Source organism: Amia ocellicauda, chromosome 20 (genome assembly GCF_036373705.1).
Source record: "Amia ocellicauda isolate fAmiCal2 chromosome 20, fAmiCal2.hap1, whole genome shotgun sequence".
Classification (NCBI taxonomy): domain Eukaryota; kingdom Metazoa; phylum Chordata; class Actinopteri; order Amiiformes; family Amiidae; genus Amia; species Amia ocellicauda.
The window spans coordinates 20,540,490-20,563,116 of NC_089869.1; the positions used below are offsets into that span (position 1 = coordinate 20,540,490).

Below are 22,627 nucleotides of genomic sequence, written 5' to 3' on the forward strand. Positions count from 1 at the left end.
TGGTGGTTTCCAGCTACTCGAGGGACACCTGCAATCTATGAGCTCGAGAAAGTTCAATAAAACCATTAAAACAGTTCTGACTGATAACACTTACATAAAACCCTGTCATGTAACCTGATATCACAGCAAACTGGGTGTGCAAATAGCAAAGTGACTATTTAAATATTGAATTGCCTCTAATATTTTCCTTTTATTGTCTGGCAAATGTTGATGATTTATAATTGGTCTTAACCTTGTGTTGCTGTGATTCACTGGCTTTGCTCGGAGGTCACATGACGTGGGAGGCCCTCTGAGGCAACAGTCCCTGTTTAACATGGCGCTCCCGTTGTTGGTAACCTCAGTTGCAGTATCATAGCTGCATTTAAATGTCTGTCAACGGATCCAGCTGGCATAATACATGATTATGTGGCCTAGCAATGGTCAAGTGTCAGGCTATTTTAGGTGTAATTTAAACGTCAAAACAAATATTCTAATTTTACTCCTGAGTGGAACGCACCATAAATACTTTAATTGTATCCCATTATCCTTTAATACTGAATCATGATGTAATTTTAGCACTTTCTAAATAAAAAATTCAAACTGGCACGACTGATTGCACTTAACTGCAGTTTGTGTTGTGCATTGCCCCTTTATCCATCACTAATTACGATCACATGCTTATTTCTGAGTCATTTAATTTGCATCCACGTGGATAGTATACATTTACTGCTCTCTCTGATTGAGTCCAAAAAGGTCTTGCGAACAGATCGTCCAATCAAACGTACTAAATTATTTGAATGCTAATATGAAATATGAAACACAGCAAGGCAGTGACACACACATCAGGCAGAATGAAGGCCACCCCAGAATCAGATTCTAGCCTTCGACTAGTTGGTATAAAACGAGCAGGGATTGAATTACAGAACAGCAGAAACTATCGTCCTGATATGATTAAAACGAGATCAAATTGATATTGCCTCGGAGCAGCTTACTGCCTGGCAATTACATATTTCCTCCCGTGAAGCTAATTAATTAAGTGTTTCAGACTCCACTGCCTCCTCCCCTTGTAAATTAAAAGCTGCTGCACCTTTATCTTCCCCTCTGTGAGAAACGCCACCTCACAGAGGGGAGAGAATCGGCCGTGCATGCGAATGACTCGGCCTAGTATCACTACCCAGCAGCCCCCTCAGGATGGCGGAGCAGCTGTGCCTATTTATCCAACTCCACCATCTGAAATAGAGTTTGTTCGGCTGATGGCATCAGCCAATCCGCACGGAAAAGGGGACGGAGACACACTCGGCACCCCAAGGCTAAATTTAAAAACATATCATGTCAAAGGACAGTTAGGACTCCGGTGTATTCGAACGCCATTCTCACAGCATAATAAACGGCCGTTTGGGGCCTGTGCCACAGCAGACAAAATAATATATTAACACGTGTAGCCAAGGACTAGGACTCTTATGCAAGGACGAGAAATAAACACCTATATTCTGTGCAGACCCCCTGGCCGGCCGCTTCAAAACACACAAAACAGACTCATGTGACTGATTACTTATTCACTGTTAACATCTGCCTGTAATTTGTAAAGGAAAAGACCAAAGCTGTAGTAATAAAAGGGTTTCCAGCACATAAAGACTTGTATTATAAACAACATGCCCATACAGTCTTATTTGAAAGAGGTAGACATTTAAAAATGTTAACCAATCAGAGAACATTGTGGATCATCGTGATGTTTAGGTGCCCCCAGTACAGTAAACTGTAGCGACAAACTTGAGAAACTGCTCAATGTTCACTATATATCAAAAAAGGGCAAGCACAGAAAACTGATTTAAAAAATGATGTGTTATTGTCCCTGTGTGGAAACCTGTAACACAGTGTAGGATTTCAGTCCTTGTTTCCTGTGATATGTTGATTTTCTTATTTACTCTTACACAACAGATCCCTTCCCTTTGTTCCCTACTATAAAGAACATATTGTATCATCACGCAATCGTCATTATTACCCCTGTGCTCATGAACACTCAAATGACGGGGAGCAACTCAATAGAAAAAGGAATAGATGTATTACTCACAGCCTCTCCAAGAACAGCAGGCCAGAGAAAGAGCCATTTTTCAGCAGCGAGATTTTGTTATTACTGAGAATACTGCAAGAAGAAGGAGAGGAAAAAGCAATTTAGACATTTATTTTTTAAAAAGGAGAAATTTGCAAACGTCTGATGACCTTTCCTGGAAAAACTCTCTGGAATAAAAGTTACAGAAGAATAATCATGAAAAGGAAAATGTTACATTAAAATTCCACATCATAAAGCAATGGTAATAATCAGGATCGTTTATGGTCAACAATAAAGTTACTCGATACATTAAAATGCACTCTATGACATAATGTTTTGATAAAGGCATTTACTAAATAAGTTAAGATAATAAATAGCATGTTTTCAATGCATTTAGTTATTAACCCACCTTTAAAGTAATTCAAATAGTGTATCCTTAATTCTCAATAAATAAACCCCAGTTTGAACCTGTTTTTCACTAACTCTGCATGTGAAATTTAAATAAAATGTATGTTTTATGAGTATATGTGTGAGTATTAATCCTATTTTGTGTGTCGCCCTGCCATGGCTCAGTCTGCACTAAAGCAGTATTCACAGTTACACGAGGGATAAAGCGTCGTCTGCAGCCCGGAGCTCATTGTGGAGACCAGGGGCCAAGCACTCGATGCATTCACCGGCAGAAAGGGGTTTGTTTCGTGTACAAAGCCACAAGAAAAATCAGCCAAGTGGAAAACCCCTGTTTTGGGATCCTTGGACAGGTTTACACTCGCAGGAATACCAATGGCCTGGGCTGAAAAGTTAGAAGCAGAAGAGATTATAAAAAGGACGATATTTGTTCACATAGAGGGGAATGTAATTGTTGAAATTTGTAATTGTTGTGAATTGTAATTGTTAATTACATTTCCGTTCAAATCTGGTTGATGTGTTTATTCTTTATAGGTTAGAAAGCTTGTAATGAGATTTCTGATCAAATAATGATCTCAAAAACTGTTCTGCTGCATTCAAATCTTGGCTTAGACTTAGTGCATTTGTACATGCAGGCGATCGTGCAAACAACACAAGCAGACTCCTCAATCAACCGAGGTCACAGCTTTCACTTTTCTTCATTTGCTTTCTTTTTCCCCAAGGTCAATGTTCTCGGGGCTGACTTTTAGAAATAACAAAAACACTCGGATAGCATGGAAAGTACTGGGAAATGAAACATGTAGAGGATTTTTTGTTTATTGTTTGTTTTTTTCCACAGCTTCACCCACACGGTGGCAAACCCAGTTTTTCCGATGGCTGTGAACAGTTCGAGGTGCCAGTCCAGCGGGAGACAATGCCGCTGTTGATAAGAGGAAAGAGAAGAATGTATTTTCCCTGTAATCACGGTTTGAGAATTTGATCTGATTTCTATACGGAGAGTGAAAAATTGGAGCAGTTTTTATTCCACTGGAGCGCAGAGCTTTGAAAGTCATCCTGATAAAGAGGCAGCGCTGAGAGGTTACTGTGTAAGCAGAGGTCAACCCCATTGTGCGAAAAGACCAAACAGATGTAGCATAAGACACCTGGGGCCCCTATTTATTTATTTATTTATTACATGGATTAGTTACAAATTAATCATCCTAATCCATATACACAAATGAATCATACACAAATGAAATATTAGATCAGTGTTTTCCTTATTATCTTTATCGATCACTTTGTTTTGTTCGAATTGCCTGATTTGCCAGAGGGTGCGATGCATCTTCAGTGTGATATGTAATGAGTGTCAAACACAACTGTGTCTCATAATTATGCTCTCTGTTTCTCTCTCACTAATCGATGGCAAAGTTCGACACAACTTGCTATAGAAGCGTCTCGCACACCGGCGTTTTCAAATACAGCTTCACACGTTAAGATTATGTCTTCTTAAGCTGAATGGGTTCAAAATCAAAATGAATATGCAACCCGAGACAAGCCACTTTAAATCAATGAAATGTGAAGCCTGAATTCCTTCTCAATTGTGTGTTTGTCTGGCTTTCGCTGCAAACTGTTCAGAGAAGATTTTAGATTCAAGGAAAATAAATCTGTGAAATACTAGCACCTTTAGCTTGATCTACGCTGATGTGCTTTAAATTTCGATGCAAATAAAAAACATTCCAGGCTTTTCGGACGCCTTTAAACTGTGAAAAGAAACATAAATATATGTATAACTATTTGAAAATAATATGTATATTCAAAAAGATCTTTCCAAAGCAACATATTCAGTTCAAGTCACCAAAAAACAACAACAACGGTAACTAACAAAGAATCACCCTCAACTAATAATGAAAAACTCCTCTTTTTGATTAAATACATTTTAAGTTTAGCAATGTCTGCGAAAGGTGAAGCCTGATGGTTTTCTTGGCAGTGCTCTGAAGTGAAACCGAGTGAATTTGCTCCCCAGGCACTGAGATTTTCAGCTGCCAGCTTTCCCATTCAATTCCATAACCACATGAGCACATTCATTAGCTACACGGGACAAAAAGGAGCAGAAATCAAAGCAGGTTTAATTGAATTTTAAGTATGTACAAGAATGAGCGAGATTGCCTATTTTGCCGCATTCTCTGGTGCGTGCGAAGCTCGGGCACAGTGGCCCTGACACCAGCGTGAGCCGAAAGCCGGAGACAGACGGCCGCGCACGCCTGTCTAATTGCGCATTCATTTATTTATTTGTTTGTTCAATTTTTTAAGACTCTTTATATCACCGCAGCATTGCTTATCAGTAGGAAAATGTCTTGCTCACAACTTATGAATATGAAATAGTCTTCATGAATTAATTTTTAAATAGGGCAAACCTGAAAAGGAATCAAATATTGAACAGCTGCTGGGAAAAAAAGTTTGCCCTGATTGATTAGGGCAAACAAATTAGCTGCCTATAAAATCTTCAGCCTATTTTGCTTTTATGGTGCTTAGATCTGGATTTCCTTTACTACAGAAGTGAGGACTTTATTCAAGGGGTGTTCAGTCAGCACATAATAAACAATGCCTGGTTTTGTTTCGTTGTTAAAGTCAACCCAAGTGCTTTAGAGTTATCTTCTTCAAGGAAATTCTGAATTGGACCTTTTTGGGGGATCAAACAATGCATCCTCTACAATTCGCAGGTTAGGACCCCACACTAACAGACTTGGCTTAGTTGCGATACGTGTGTATTTCGGTGCATGTCTTTTTGTGTATTGTTGCACTTTGTTTGCACTTATGTTGTAAGTCGCCCTGGATAAGGGCATCTGTCAAGAAATAAAAATAATAATAATAATAATGTCTCTGTAAATAAATATAATTACCTTATAAAACACAGTCAATGAGCTCCAGAGAGGAGAGCAGAGCGCGAGAAACCAACTACCTCCACAAACCCTCTTAACAGACTGCCTGCAGGCCGAGCAGAGGCAGGACAATACAGGAACACAGTAAATAAGATTACTGCTATTAGTACACGGCACACATGTAAATGAACACTGTGCATTGGCTGTCACTGTGGTGAAGAAACCCCTCGGGGGAAAGACAAAGCCAGATTAATAATGAAGCGATCATCAGAGGTTTGAATGCTGGATCTTATGGCCAAATCAGAAGGCTTGATTAAAAAAATATCTGCAAAAGGTCTGTCCAACTCAATTCATGGCAATCCATCATGCCAACCATCTGAAGATTTCAAAAGCACTTGTCCCATAACCAGTTATTTTAATAAAAGTAGAGGCATATTGACTTAATTACTTCCCATAAGTGAAAAAAGTGGATTAAAGCACGATACAACATTTCCCTATGCCCGCCTGCAGCTGACGTTTTCACAACAGGGGCGGTTTTCACACATGTGTTTCTGTGTGGTTAAGTTCTCAGTTGGCTTGGGAAGGTGAGTGTGAGTTCTTAAGCATCTGGGGAATTTTATGTCAACACAGATGAGGGTCATTTTGAAAAACCACAAGGTAATGTCGAGGAAAGAAGCTTTTAGTTGTGCTCGGTGATGCTAACCTACCTAAAGCAAGTAGTGGATGGAGAGAGGGAGAGGGAGCCAGAGAAATGGAGAGAAAGTTTATTGACTAGGTGATGTGAAGGACAAGGAACCATATATGCGCCACCCTAAACATTCCTGGAGATTAATCAGGAAAACAAACAAACAACCCCATGGTGCCGCTGATTCCTCTGAGAGTTCGCAGCGACGCACACAGGCCCCTTGCCACCAGTCTGCGAGAATAGGATGTGTTCGGGTTTAAGGAACTACAATACTTTACAATACAATACAATACAGGTTACGTCTGTGTGCTGTTATATCTCGCGGCTTCCCCCGTCCTGAGGGACACTTTCTCTTGCTCGTGAATATCTATGAGGAGCTTTGACAAAACAATGTGTGTGTGTTTATGGAGCTCCAACGATCACAGACGCTATGTATACATTGTAAAGAGGTCGGTGCACTGTACACGCACTTTTTCACAGCATCGCAGTGCCCTGTGTAACATCCAGGAAGTGTGATGCACAACGGCACTGCACACAGAACACAGCACCGCTTTTTGACGGCGACTACGTCCAAATTCCAGTTTTGAGTTATCAGGTTGTTTGGGAACTTCTTTGTCCAGAGCAAAGTTCTCTCCTTATGTCTTATTTGATGTCTTAAGACAATCAATTCCTACAACTCGCCGTGTAGAGTAAAGTGTTACAAAAGCTTCAGAATGAACATCTAGGGTACAAAATAAACAAAACACAGGTTTTAGTTTACTTTTGTTCACTGAGATTAGCACTCTGAAAGTTTTACGAGACACTTCCCAAGTCCATTGTTTTTTTATTTCCTCGGTAGGAAGAGCAGGTGTTAACATAGCGTGACAGTAATATTTTTATGAATATGGCCCCCATGTGTTTCCTATGTACCATAAACACGTTGTGAAGAACAAGAAACAGATAACAATGATTTAAGGTTATGATGACACTTTTAAAAAACGATGAACTGAAAGGTAAAAACAAGAAGGGAAGTCCCTGGATGGAACATCTACATTACAATATTATTTTATTTCACTTTCTAGGAACGTCACAATCATTTTTCTCTCTCCTAATATGCTGGGGCACATGTGTGAGGCTAAAACAGGGGGGAAAAAGGTTTCAAATGCGACACAAAGCTGCAGCAAACCAAAATAACTCAAATAGTATTCCAAAGAAACCAATCACAGCAACCAAGTAGGGTAAAGATCACAACATGAAATATTACAAACATCTTCAACTGCCAACTCCACGGTTCCTAGCCACTTTTCTTCAAACACCGAACCTCTGTTATTCTATAATATCGGGTTGCTATGCTCAGCTAACCAAAATAACATATTTCATATCAACTAACATTGACCTTGGACACGAAACAGAGAAGGCTACGGAGTTTAAGTTGGTATTAGGAGAGCGTCAATTAAGCTTCGGCCGAGAGCTTGTGGCTTCATAAACTCCCGCCCTCTGGGCCGGAGGAGCGTGCATGGCTGGATAGGCGAAGACAGTTGACCTTTTTTACACAGTACAGCAGCCTGTAACACTGGATATTCATAAAGGAGCTAATGGGGCAGAAACAGAAAGCAGAGGAACCATTTCTGCAGTGTTATAAAACAGCAATAGACACAGACTTTTGGTTTACAAAGTCTTACGTCTAACCCAATCAGAGAAGTCTTTTTTTTCTTAAAATCATTATCAATTTCCTAAGTACAAGCATATGCATGTCATGTTCCTTGTTGTGTTTTTTTCACCCCAATACAGCTGCATATGAGCGTGGTTTACAAATGGGGAAATACCTGCCTACCTAGCAGAGAGAAAACTGATCCAGGAAGTGTGGTAACATTTCAAACTGCTGACCAAGGCACATCCCTGGGAATGACAGCGATGCCAGGTCTCACGCTGAGCTCGGCAGCCAATTAAATAATTCAGGAGAGGCGGTGCTGGGAGAACGGGTGTGCTATCCTGCATGGAGATGATGTCACCAGCGATAGCCCTGAGCTGGAGTTCAAAGAGGACAGTTTCCTCGAGAAGCTGAGGAAGTGGTGAAAGTGCACATCTAGCGCTACCAACTTGGACCAGGTTCTTCGCAGGAGCAATGATGCAATGATTCCACAATGAATTCCCAAATGTTACCATGTTGAAGTGTTTCTGGGGTGAAACGAGCTCTATTGTCCACAGCACATTTAAACATAATATAATAGTGTTTGGCACGTGGAGGATCAACGTCAGGCCCACACAAGGCACCCCATTCTGGTCCGACACTTATCTGTGCCGATTCAACACGACCAGCAGAACTTTATGGACAGGGCTGGGAGCACATCCAGTCTCTTCAGCATCCTGGACAAGAGGCTAAACAGTTGACAGGAGACTCTGGCCCGGGTTTCTCTGCCAGCAGAAGTCTCTCAGTCACAAGTATCTGGGCCAAGCGCCATCATATGACTCCCAAAGAAAATACACAACGGTGGTGATTTTCCTCCCAGTGCTTTATCTTTTTTTCCTGCCCGTCTGCCCAAAATGCGATTTCCAATTCCAAAAGCGCCCAAAGCCGCCTATAGTGCACGGTTTCATTCCCATCTTATTGTAACAAACACAGCTGAGCAGTCTATTCCCGGAAGAACTCGATTTCGGTTGTCAGACCTCTAATGTTACATTTATCTGAATATAATCATTTTTGTTTGCAGTGTAACAATCCAGTGCGCCGAGCTTTGAAGATCAATCTTAGTTATTTTCTCTGCGTGCCACAGGATCTCGGAGGAGCGCTGTGAGGAGCACGGCTGCCAATAACTGACGGCAATCATTTCTGTTCGCGCTCGGGCTGCAGAGGCACAGGAGAATCTATCAGCCATATCTGAGGCTGTTACAGGAATCCGCATTACAGATGCACATAAAGGCCGTTCTTGTATTCCAGTTAGACTTCATTTAAAAGAGCACTTTATATAATCATATGTGCATTATATGAACAGATGATACCATCTCTGGTCTACACAGCCCTACTGTGTATCTTTAAAGAGCTGCGCATCACATGTGGCACAGCTCATTTTTTATATATACATTTTGTCAACCTTCATTACACACTACATTTTCAAATCTTTCATTTTCTTAATGAAACAACGGCAAAAGTATTTGAAATTCCCTTCATATCTGCTGCTTGCGATACGTTCTTCACCTTGTGGCGCAACGTTTGAGCAGTTAGGCAGACATCTCAGAGAAAATGGGTGCCATGAATCCTCTCGCTCCTTGACCAGCTATTTGAACATACCGTAGTCTCTTCCTCTCATACTCTTCCTCTACAGAGTCCACCCATTACCTCTACCAGGTGAACAAGGCGTGCCGATCCAGACCACGAGACAATGTCTGGTCGAAGGCTAGCGGTGGCAACTTCACCCGGAAAGATTGAATTCATTTAGAAACGTTTACCGTCTCAGTAGTTCTGCCACTGCATTGGCCGTTTCCCAGAACACTGCGGTCTTACCAGAAAACCATGCCAATACATAAACATGCCAACTCCGCTAATTTCCATTGACAAGAAGCAAACCACTCGTGCTATTTTTATATGTGCCGAGCTTGCGAGAGTGGACTAGGCCTCAAGCCCACCAGAGCCAGTGTGCCTGAGAGGTCAGTGACTTCAGTGCATTGTCCAGTCTTTTGTGAAAGGTCTGGACTGTTCTGGGCTTCTTTATGTCCATCCTAAAACCAATCAGGACCATGTCAGGAAACACTGTTAGGGGTGCTGGTGAAAATAGCTACTTCAAATAGGGCACAAATGTAACAGCATCCTGGACAAGTTCTGCCACCAAGCACGTGCGAGAAGTGTTTTTTCTGGTCTTCTTTCAAACTGCATCTCATGGCATAGATTTAAAGGTAACAAATTGTCCCAATGAATGGTTTTTCTACTATAAGAGCAGCAATTATCATCTTATTCTGCTTAAGCACTTCAAAAAGTCTGCCAATGATCAGCTTCTACTAGCTGAGGCTCAGACACCTTCCTGTCCGGGAATTTCAGCAAATATAGGCTCAGTCTTCCCAGCGAAAGGTAATATACAAACTTTTCTCTTTGGATACAGTACAGCACAACTTGAAACCACGTTAATTAATTTAACAGTAAATTAGACAGCAGGCCGTGTTAAGCTTTCAGCAAAGGTCACGGTAAAATAGAAAGACACTGTGTTTTGGGTGTGTGTAAGATTTATATATTGAAATCCCGTTTCATGGAGTAGGTACAGTGAGGGAAAAAAGTATTTGATCCCCTGCTGATTTTGTATGTTTGCCCACTGACAAAGAAATGATCAGTCTATCATTTTAATGGTAGGTGTATTTTAACAGTGAGAGACAGAATAACAACAAAAAAGATATACATTGATTTGCATGTTAATGAGGGAAATAAGTATTTGACCCCTTCGACTTAGTACTTGGTGGCAAAACCCTTGTTGGCAATCACAGAGGTCAGACGTTTCTTGTAGTTGGCCACCAGGTTTGCACACATCTCAGGAGGGATTTTGTCCCACTCCTCTTTGCAGATCCTCTCCAAGTCATTAAGGTTTCGAGGCTGACGTTTGGCAACTCGAACCTTCAGCTCCCTCCACAGATTTTCTATGGGATGAAGGTCTGGAGACTGGCTAGGCCACTCCAGGACCTGAATGTGCTTCTTCTTGAGCCACTCCTTTGTTGCCTTGGCTGTGTGTTTTGGGTCATTGTCATGCTGGAATACCCATCCACGACCCATTTTCAATGCCCTGGCTGAGGGAAGGAGGTTCTCACCCAAGATTTGACGGTACATGATCCCGTCCATCGTCCCTTTGATGCGGTGCAGTTGTCCTGTCCCCTTAGCAGAAAAACACCCCCAAAGCATAATGTTTCCACCTCCATGTTTGGAGATGGTGGGGATGGTGTTCTTGGGGTCATTCCTCCTCCTCCAAACACGGCAAGTTGAGTTGATGCCAAAGAGCTTGATTTTGGTCTCATCTGACCACAACACTTTCACCCAGTTCTCCTCTGAATCATTCAGATGTTCATTGGCAAACTTCAGACGGGCCTGTACATGTGCTTTCTTGAGCAGGGGGACCTTGCGGGCGCTGCAGGATTTCAGTCCTTCACGGTGTAGTGTGTTACCAATTGTTTTCTTGGTGACTATGGTCCCAGCTGCCTTGAGATCATTAACAAGATCCTCCCGTGTAGTTCTGGGCTGATTCCTCACCGTTCTCATGATCATTGAAACTCCACGAGGTGAGATCTTGCATGGAGCCCCAGACCGAGGGAGACTGACAGTTATTTTGTGTTTCTTCCATTTGCGAATAATCGCACCGACTGTTGTCACCTTCTTGTAGCCCATTCCAGCCTTGTGTAGGTCTACAATCTTGTCCCTGTCATCCTTGGACAGCTCTTTGATCTTGGCCATGGTGGAGAGTTTGGAATCTGATTGATTGATAGCTTCTGTGGACAGGTGTCTTTTATACAGGTAACGAGCTGAGATTAGGAGCACGCCCTTTAAGAGAGTGCTCCTAATCTCAGCTCGTTACCTGTATAAAAGACACCTGGGAGCCTGAAATCTTGCCGATTGATAGGGGATAAAATACTTATTTCCCTCATTAACATGCAAATCAATTTATAACTTTTTTGAAATGCGTTTTTCTGGATTTTTTTGTTGTTATTCTGTCTCTCACTGCTAAAATACACCTACCATTAAAATTATAGACTGATCATTTCTTTGTCAGTGGGCAAACGTACAAAATCAGCAGGGGATCAAATACTTTTTTCCCTCACTGTATATTTCTTTGCAGACATTCTGTTATCAAGGACACAACACAGTCACACTATAAACAACAACAACAACAACAATAATAATAATAATAATAATAATAATATCAGCTCAGACACTAGAGTCTGTTTCTCGTTAAGGCCAATATCTCGCCACATGTGAGAGACTTTGTCAAGCATCGTTCCACTCCGCTGTCAGTAATTATGTTACATAAGTGAAGAATGAAACTCGTGTCACATTAAATACCTAGGTGAGGAAACCTGGCTCCTTTTCACTCAAAACTAAAACGCTGACTAGAGCTTTCTTTAGCTGCGGAGCTGCCTCAGGTTAACCCATCCGTTTTATGTTTCCGTTTCATCATCACACGTGCTCAAAGCGACAGGTGTCAAGCATTGATGAGAACATTCAATCCAGATAATAAAAGTCAGGCAAGACAATTGGAGAGTGTAAGGCTAAGAGTCAATCTACGTAATCTCTGTAAAACATCAGATTCTCATAATAAAAGCAGATTTCTCAGGTATGTAAATGTAGCATCTACAACAATTCGAATCACTGCTAGAATAAAATTAAAGTCATACGGGAAATGTTAAATGAATTCACTTGAAACTGACATTGTTTAAATATATATTAATGTACTTTCTTCTAAGTAGTTTATTTTCATTTCACACAAAAAAAACTCAATTGAGAGGAAAAGCACTTGAGGTTGCTAAAGGTCACGTTTCCTAATGCAGGAAGAGCACTCTGCCAACTGGGGGCTGCGCCCAACAAAGCAAAGTTCATAACATTTCACTGGCCCGGCAGTGAGTGGAGAGCCGTCCATCGAAGGGCTTCCAGGGGAATGTTTGCTGAAGTGATTATTAAGAAAAGTCACCCATTTAAATTTAAACTACCACCACAGTTTTTGCCCGACTCACCCTTCGGGTTTTCCAAGCAGACAAGGTACTTCCATGGCCGTATAAAGAGACAGTATGAATTAAACAAGGGACTACTAGATCGTTTAGTTCAGAATTTAGGTTTATATGCAACAGTAGAATATCTTTGGATAGCTTAAGAATAGCGGAAGTTTCACTTTCCCTCATCACGGCTATTTTCTTTATTTTCTATATGCATTTTGTCACAATTTAAAACCTGTTGATTTTAATATGACAGGGCACTGTAACTAACTTTAAAATTGAAAACAAAATGGATAATATGCCAGCTTCCACTATGCTGTAGAGTCTGTCACTGCCATTATAATGAATATATAAAGCGGTTGAGGGCTTTTCTGGTGAAGAGAGAAAGCTACACACTTCAGATATTTCAAGCAGCCTGCCACAAAACCCACAGATTTCATAAAATCTTTTATGACTGGAACAAGTAATGAAAGACCATCAACATGCATGTGTTTATACCCATGATTGCACTCCACATGCGCTAGCGTGCCAATAAATTTCCCTGCTGTGGGCTGAAAGAAAGCAGGAAAGCAGGGAAATAGCAGTTTCCCAACCGTTTCTTAAAGGTTACCCTCAATCATATAAAGGAAGGAATCAAAGCAGGACAGAAGGAGAGCAACTGTTATGACAACCCTTGAAAAACATAACTAGTCCTTTTTGTAAGTCCTGTAGTTTACATTTCGCTTTGCAGCAGAGTTTAAGTTTCATATTATAAAAGTCCGCTTCAGACACCACAGATTTATATTAATTCATATTACAGCTCAGATTGAAAGTGGTCCACAGATCTCAGAGACTAGGCATGTACATGTATTTTCATGAACCACAAAATAAGCGAGGTGGGATCATCTCAGGGTTCGGAGAAAACCCTGAGAATATAGCAAAGGCTGGATAAAACAAATGTTCTCCGTAATATTATGTCACTGGACTGGACACTCTGAAAGGGTAGAGAAACTAACAAGGCAACAAAAAGCTTAAAGTGCATCGTATAGGTATACCATCGACTATAAAACCCTGGAGTGATTTTGTGAGTAAATCAGGAGAATACTGCACTGTCTTTCCTGGTCAAATACTGACCGCTAGGGCACTCCTTTATAGAGTCTGGCAAACCTAGGATTTGACAATACTGCACTGAACAAGCTCATTACATTTTCATGTGTTACCAATCTAGGGTAGCTAACATACAGAAGTCAATTTACAAAATATAAATTACATAATGTCAAATATGGTTTAGCACATGAAAACATAGCACAGTAAAGGATGACTTAGGCTGGACAATGTTCAAATATTCAAACTGGAAAAATCAACCAGGTCAACACATTCTGTTGAGCACGATTCTTGGATAAGTATTAAAACACACTGAAAACATACGCAGGCAAGTCATGTACATGTACATCTCTAGTCTGCTGAAATGTAATTTAGATCAGTAAGTTTACATTCAGAACGTAATTAGGAACTAATTATCACTTTTAGTCATGCAATATTTTGTTGAAAAATCCACTGTAAAGCCAAGTCAGGACGAGGACCTATTCTTCACGCTGTGGAGAGCAGTCCAGAGGGCATCACTGGACCTAACCTGGAGGCAGGTTCAGTACCATAGACAACAGCTCCTTCACACTGAGAATGGCGGATAGACAAATACTGCCATGCCCTACAGAGAGCCTTTTAAAAGGAACAGGAAAAGTCCCTTAATTAAATCAATTGTGAGGATCTAGGATTGATGGAGAACTGTATGAAGAAATTTAGACAAATGAATGTAGGATTGTTGTGGCATTTTATTAACGTTGTCTTATCAATTCTCCACTATGATAGGGCCTTGGATTAGTATCGTATCATATCACCACTACTAATCAAATCTGTGCTTCTACTAAACCTTGTTATACTCTGTATTAAAACCAAAGGTCTTATTTCTTTCTGACAGTTGGCTACTCTGAGTTATCATATAAATGTGAAGAAAAACTGTCTCTAACACAGCTTTATGAGATTCATTGTCTGCTAGTCTGCACATATTCATCACCAAATCATGAATAATTAAATTACTACATTTAATCTAGTTTTTGTATACTCAAATCAATGTAAAGAATGTGTCCCCTTTGCGGCTAAATACAGTAAGTCGGTCTGTTCATGAATTATGTTCATCAGTTGTCTGTTACGTCACAGGCATCCCTCTCAGGACAGTGAAACTTCTCGGTGTCTGTCTGGGGTCCATTGCACTGAGCTGACAGTCCACTGGATACAGCAGCATCTCCGCGCAGAGCCGGGGCTCAGCTCTCTGGATGGCGTGATGAAGTTATAAGACACATTTATTTGTCCAAAAAACGCAATTCAGAAACAAGAATATAGTATATTAGTCCCCTGGTGTGCTTTGTTAGTAGTAGTATGGAAACATATGGTAGGCACCGTACTTACAGAGAGACTGTCTTGTTGGGAAGAAAGCTGGCCGGTAAGGTGTCCAGTAAGTCCCCGTTGGCGCACAGCACTTTGACGCGGATGGTGGGTCTGCCCAGCTCCTTGGACCGCTCGGATGCGCAGCGACAGCTGTCAATCATCAGATCCGGACAGTTCCTGTTGGCCGAGCACATCCTGCACAATCCCGCAACTAGACAAAGCAAGCTCAAGAGTTTCATCGTGGAAAGATCCTCCTTGTGCCGGACCCTGTCCCTTCCCCACACGGGAAACCGGAGCCGCTCATTTCACATGCCCTTTACATGGGTGCGCTTGTCCTGCAGGGTCGCGCAGGGCAGCGGGCAGATCTTGGCCAAGGACCGGTCACTGAGATGTGGGCTCCGTCTCACGCAAGCATCGCTTCCACAGTGTGCAAAACTTGCAGAGACCAACTTTACACGCAATCAGTCTGCTTTCTTTGTCTGCGAGCGCAGCGGCAGTGCAGTCACTGGATGCGTTTTCAGCAGCGCATCCTCCGCTGCAAAGGGCTGCTGCTGTGGAAGTTTCGCTCTGGTTTGGGATCTGCTGGCACAGTCGTTAGAGGTGGTACAGCACCGTGTCAGCTGCCATCCCTGTGGGTGTCAGAGAGGTGCGCTGCGGATCTGCAAGGAGAAAAAGTTGCAGATTTGTGCACTCTTAAACTCAGCTGTCAACAGGTTATCCGAGCTGGGGGTGGACACTGTAGCCGGTGCGTAATGCGCCATCAGGCACCGCCTCCCTATCCGAGCAGCCGGGGGCAGGAGGCGCATTTGCCCTCCCCTTGCTAACCCATGGGAAGTGCCCCTGTGTCCGGATTGGCTGGACAGTGTCCACATGACCAGTCCCCTGTATTACTGCCTGTCTGTCCAGGGTGAGGTTGCATTAGATTTATTGCGACTTTATTTCTGTATTACTCTTGGAGAGGCCATGTGTCCGTGTGAGGGAATACCAGAAGTGTAGAAAGTTTACATCAACCATATAATGATCTGTGTGAGTTTTATATAAATGCAAAACCACATAGCATGGCGTAGCTTTCATGTATACTCATGTGGTTGGTAAATGCAGTGCACATATTATAGTCCAAAATCACGACCGAGGAAAAGTAGTAAGTTGCAATTGTCTGTCTGTCTCTATACAGTCACTCTACTTTTTTAATAGGGCAACATTTTCGAACAACACAAAACTACAGTGTGTGAGTTTGTAATTAATCAGTTTACTGCTGCTGTTACAGCTGCTCAATAGTTATTTAACTTTCAACTAGTGTATAGCAGAGCTTCCCAAATGATCATCTTCCTATAATAGGATCTCAACATGAATAAAGAGAGACACATTCAAACAATACACTTGTTCGGTGCTTGGTCACTCTTAGCTCTAGCTTTGCTCAGTTCTACATCTTCATTAAAGTGTAATGTTTTAGAGTACCAGTGAAGAAGATTGTCTTCAATCCATAAAAGATGGTTGCATGTCCTCTGTCTTTCAGATAAATTTAATCTTCAGGATAATAGTGTATTGAGTTTATGTGTCACCATATTTGTTTAATAATAATTACAAGAAAGATTCTTAAAATTGGATGGTGTATGATATCAAGTTTTTATTTTATTTTTTCTACTTTTGTTTATAAATGGAAATTTAACAAAAACATCCAGAACAAAATTAAATCGGCTGTGTGTTTAAAGCATAATTACATCTGGCTTCTCAGTAGGTAATAGCAAGCTTTGTTAAGGGCTAGAAGGAGCTACTTCTACAACCCAAAGACTGCACAAAAAGATACCATATCAAAAAGAAATGTGAAGTAATTGCTCATTGTGGTTAGAAACCCATTGTACCAATCCATCTTTTAAAATGACTAAAGCCAGGAGATATAATGCATTTCATCTCCTAGCAACATGATTTAACAAACAATGATCAACTAGTGGATGATACAGATGAAAATGTGAGAATGAAATTCAGATGTTAAAAAAATGAATTTAAATGTAATTCATACTGATCAAACCTTTGTCATGTGCTGCAGGGTTTTATCTGAATGTACGTATCTTGATAGTATATTTGATAGTGTCCTAAATAATAATAATAATAATAATAATAATAATAATAAGCCAAAGAAGAAGAACTAATTATGTAATTGTGAAAAATTAACTTTGGTTACATTTGCCAACAGCAATGAAACATTGTCTGGGAAGTCTTGAAATGCAATAAAACACTTTATAGATAACAAACTGAGCCAGGCTGTGTATCCTTTTTCAGTGTTTCATTTATTTCAAATTATAATGGCTCAAAGAAAGAAAAGAGCATATCTAAATTTCAGTAACAAATCCATATCTGATGTGTTAAGTATTAGCCAATTTGTATATACTGACTCATTTGTGTTTATTTCCTGGGGACTGCTCCAAATTGGGGGTTATGTAGACAGTAAGTGAGTATTATCAATCATCTCTTCATATTGTGTGTGACCACAATGGCCCCAGGGCAGGGGTGGCAGCTGGATAAACTCACGATAAGGGAAGTGTCTCCCCAGTACATTTGCAGCTCAGAATGCCATACCAGCAAATTGTCACTGAAGGGAGTTCAAGCTTAAAGACATAGTTTAACAGAGGATTTTGACCTGCCAAATGCATATTGTTTATCATCCATCACATCCTAAAGCAAACACTAACTTATTCTTAAAGAGAAACAGGGGCAAACATGATTCAAGCTGAAAAAAATACGTACTTTCACATATTCCCTGCTTTAAAATGAGCGTTATTTACACAGATGTACTGCACCTTTATTTATAATAACTGAAGGATCATGGGAACTGACCCCTAAGACACTTAGGGATTAACTTAAGTTTGTTGACTTCATTGTTCGAAATGATAAATCTTTAATGGAAGACGGAGACAGAAAATGTTTCTGGACACGTGCCACAAACATTTACTTGGCTACTTGCTATATTTTAATGGAAAACAGAACTCACTGGCTGGATATTTTGTAAATATTTTCCTTAAGTGGTACAGAAACACATTATTTTCAAATTGACAAACACTGAAATAATAATAAAAAAAAGCCTTTCATGTCCTTAACAAGTATAATCACATCTTATTAGTCAGAGTGAAAACTGGCACATGCTAAACCAGAGTTGTCTTCATTTAATATGAATTTAATTCCCTTTCAAATCCTAAATGCACTGAGATACACGGATATGGTTTCCTAATGTTCTAGTTTATTGCAGTATTGAAAAACACAGGAAATGGGAAATAAAAGCATGCATTTATTACAGTTACTTCACGTTATGTTGTCATTTTTCATTAAATTAAATGCAAAATATTTCAATTATGCCCAATGTTAATTGTAGATGGCAAAACATCTACCTCTTGCTACCATTGAAAAAATATCTATTCACATAAATATTTAAATAATCTGAATATCTGAACAAGTATTACTTAGTACTTTCAAGAGCTTTTTGTTATGGATTTAATAAAATCCCTGCTTTGACATCAAAGTACTTTTAAACCATTTTGCTTAGAAAATAATGATTACATCTCTGTAATGTGACAGAGGAAATGTTTTTCTTATTTATTGAAAGCACTCGACTCTGTCAAGTTGTACAGTATGTGTGAAATTGTCTAAAAAATATATTATTATTTCCCCCCCACACAAAATTGTTAGTGTTCTCTTGGTAATTTGTCTGTCATCTTTGTGTTGAAGAAACTTATTATTAGTGATCAAAGCTATTCATTATTCTCTCTTGACATTGATTAATAGACCATAGCTGCAGGGTAACTGAGATCCTTTCAAATAGTTTGAAAATACAACTTTAACTTCTTGTCAGTTATGATAATCTGTCTCCCAACTGCCCTACAAATAAGTGAACACAATATTCAGAATTATTTTTTCAGTGACATTATCTTAAAGTATCTGAATACTTTACTCTATTGCAGAATCTGCAGAGCTTCTGGATTAACCCTGCTACTGTTCGACTGGTTTTGTCCTGTTGTACCCATTTATTTTTACACAAGGAAAGAATACATAAGAGATCATCACCCTTTTTGTGGAATGTCATTGGCATTACTGTACAATTATGAGTGTCAAGATATTAGGCATGCGAGTACTGTGATATACTGAGAGGTATAACTGAGAGGTTTCAAATAAGGACAATCCAGTCAACAGCCAACAAGCACACATAATTTGAAGGGAACTTTGTGTAAGCCCAAGTAGTTTGAAGGAAACGTTGTGTATGCTCACATAATTTGAAGGGAACTTTGTGTAAGCCCAAGTAGTTTGAAGGAAACGTTGTGTATGCTCACATAATTTGAAGGGAACTTTGCGTACGATCATGTAATTTGGATGGAACTTCGCATACGATCACATAATTTGGACAGAAATTTGTGTATGCCCAGGTAAATTTGAAGGGAACTTTGAGTACACCCATGTAATTGGAAGGGAACTTAGCGTTTGATCACGTAATTTGAAAGGAATGTATATGTATACACACGTAATTCAAAGGGAACTTTGCATATGTTCATATAATTTTGGAAGATCTTCCATATACCTTCATATAATTTCCTATAACTAATCTGATTTTGGAATTTAAGTATATTCACTACTTCGGTCACCACTACAGCACTGATTGCAAAAACATTTGTCTCGGCACCTTTCCGCTCTTCCACTTGACGTATGTATCTCTGCATCTCATGGAACCTAATCGTGCTGAGTTCTGCGGTTTTCTGGCTCTTGTCAACAGGCTCCCATTCACAGGTGCAACGCGGATCAATAGTTTGAAGACCTCAATCAAGTCTGCCCTCGGCCTTCATATCCCTTGGCTCAGAAGACTTAGTTTATTCAGTGTGTAATCATAACTCATGGCCTTCATCTCAGAAATAAGGCCAGAGAGACGCTCGAGTGGTGTGACCCCTCTGACCCCCGAGGGTGTAGGATAGGGACTCGCTCGGTCAGTCTCTCCGACTGTCCTTCACTGCAGCTTGAAAATCCCTTGTTAAAACGGCAAACAGACGCACTGTATCCCTGTGTCTGTCACCTTTCATATTTTGGAACATAAACATTTCCAGCCATTTGAGATAGTGGGTTTCATGGATCACAAATCTTAATTTGGCTGAAAACTTTATAAGGCATGGGAAACTGCATCAAATAAATGGTAAGACCTATTGTTAACACAGCTGCCTGGGGCCAGTCAGTGTGGGCTTAACCACTAAACATCATGTGAAATTGTAACATTTAAACACCTTTATCTGTGTATGCATACGCCTCTGTCGTCTCCAACTCGTGAAAATGTGAAATGGCTCTGTTTGTGTAAAGGCAAGTGAGTTGTAATGGTGATACCAAAGAAGTACCAGATAGCAATTATTTATTTAATAATAATTATAATAAATACACTGCAATGCACTACTTGTGAATCCATCGACATGCATGCAATTGTATCGTATGCGTTGCTTCCGTTTATGTCAATTAAAAAAAATCCACACCCTCGGGAACACTTTGTCGGAGTGAAAGAGTTTTGCAGCTGTCTAATATGTTTTCGCCACATAGCTCCCTTTCACCCCCCCGCCCCTCCGTCTCTCTTTGCTCCTGATAAGTGCTGGGAAAGGGCAGCCGACAGACAAAGGCCTGTTCCAGCTAGACACACACAAGATCCATTCTCCCACAATTCATGAGAGCATTTTAGCTCATTAAATGTGACTTAGAGATGAGAACAATGCTATACTACTGTATTTTTACCATCTAACTGTTAAGAGCATTTGCCAGAAATAAGGCACCATAGAAAACAGAAAAAAATCCCATTGGCAACTCTGACAATTTATCTATTCATAACAAGTGATAATGGCAACTATCCTTAACTAGTGTTCCTTGTTTAATAATAAAAAATAAGAACTCCCATAGAGTCACCAGAGCTTATTTATTAAAGTCTTAGAACCTACAAACAAAAGGAACGTTGTTTTGATATTCAACATAAAAATGATCCCTGAGACAATTATGGTATAACTTTGTTCTCGATGGTCACACTGCTGGAACTAAAGGATTTTATCCTCGGTGGCCAAAGGTTGCATTATATTCTTGTCTGCAGCATAATTGGTGGTTGTGCATCGGAGTGAAACAGGTCAGCATAAAGTCTCCAATTGTCTATGAAGTGTTTCACAGCTATAATTTAATGCAATGTGGTCCAGCTGTCAGCGAGAGTTGCTTTTCTATCTATATTAAGGGGGATGCTTTTCTCGCTTTTCAAAAATACGCACTACAAAGCCTGGTAAGACTGGGGCTGGGAAGCATTTGCCTCGGTGTCCAAAACTTGCTGTATGTTGACTGCCACAAATCAGGCTTCTTAAAATCAAATTTCCAATTCAATCACTGTGTCATCAAATGTTTTTTTTCCAATTAACACCTTACCTTGCAATTGTTAACATATACAGCATTTTAGAAAAGAAGACACTATCCCTTTAATATTGCATACATCAAATGGAGATGAAGGAAGACATCTGAAGTTATATATTATATTGTGGGATCATCAATTGCCTTGTTTTAAAGGCTATCCACCAAGAAAAATACTCTGATATGTAATGATATGTAATGATATGGTGCCTCCTGATAATTTAACATGTAATTATATATATATTTCTTCAAAATGAAGGCTTTTCATTGTTATTCCCCATCTCAGTATATTTATCCAACTTGGTAATTGTTTCAGTGTGGATACGTTTCGGGAAATTAAGTGTTATATGTGAAAATGACTGCATTTGATTTATGTGAAGCTACTTTTATTGTGAAAATAAAATAAATATGAACTACAGACACTGTTTCTCTTTTCTTCTTGGGTTCGGGAAAGTGTAATTAACCGTACGATGTCTAACATCTGTATGCCAAAAAAAGGGGATCTTGCACAGACCGTCGCAACGCAAGCGGCTGCAGGTTGGTGAGTTGTATCTGTGAATCACTGGCATTTAAAAAACAATTCAATAAATGACCTTGGCACATGGGAGAGCCCGACGCTTCTCCACAGCTGGGTGACACACCGCGGTCGCTGCCGTTAACCTCAGATATACTCTTGATGGGTGGATGGAGCTGTCTGCAAACAACCCCAGCTGGCATAACACATTACGATGTGGTCTCGTGCTGATTAACAATAGCCAATGGTGCTCGCATGCTGGGTGTTTTATTTACCCTGGTGTATGGCAGTAAGACATATGAGGGAAGTGCTACAATACTTTGCCAGAGGTTACTCCCTGTCATCCCAAAGGATATTGTCTATTTGTCTCATCCACTTTTATGAGGATCATACACGCTTTGCTTGCAATTAGTAATGTCAAATCTACACGGCGCTTCACCATATTGTTTATTGGTGACAGATGAAGACAGGAGACAGAATACAGCTCAGCCTGTGGGATTTATTAGCCCAGGGATGGGTTGATTTATGTTATATATAGATGTGGGTCAGATTGTTTACCTATATTCTGCAAAAATAAAATAAATAAACCCTTGAAAGTGAAGTGGAGCTTATAATAAAGATTACACAATCACAATTTTTAAAAACAACCCTGACCTTTA

At 40.2% G+C, this 22,627-nt stretch overlaps 1 protein-coding gene across 1 annotated transcript in view; it reads right to left on the minus strand.

Annotated features, from left to right (window-relative positions):
* Window positions 1-15,784, minus strand: part of adgra1b (adhesion G protein-coupled receptor A1b) — a 101,247-nt gene extending 85,463 nt beyond the window's left edge. The window contains exons 1-2 of the mRNA XM_066693226.1: window positions 15,080-15,784; window positions 2,051-2,122 (exon numbers count right to left, since the gene is read on the minus strand). Of these exons, the coding sequence (XP_066549323.1) occupies window positions 2,051-2,122; window positions 15,080-15,297 (290 nt within the window). The 5' untranslated portion in view covers window positions 15,298-15,784. The remainder of the gene's footprint in view (window positions 1-2,050; window positions 2,123-15,079) is intronic.
* Between the last annotated feature and the right edge of the window lie 6,843 nt (window positions 15,785-22,627).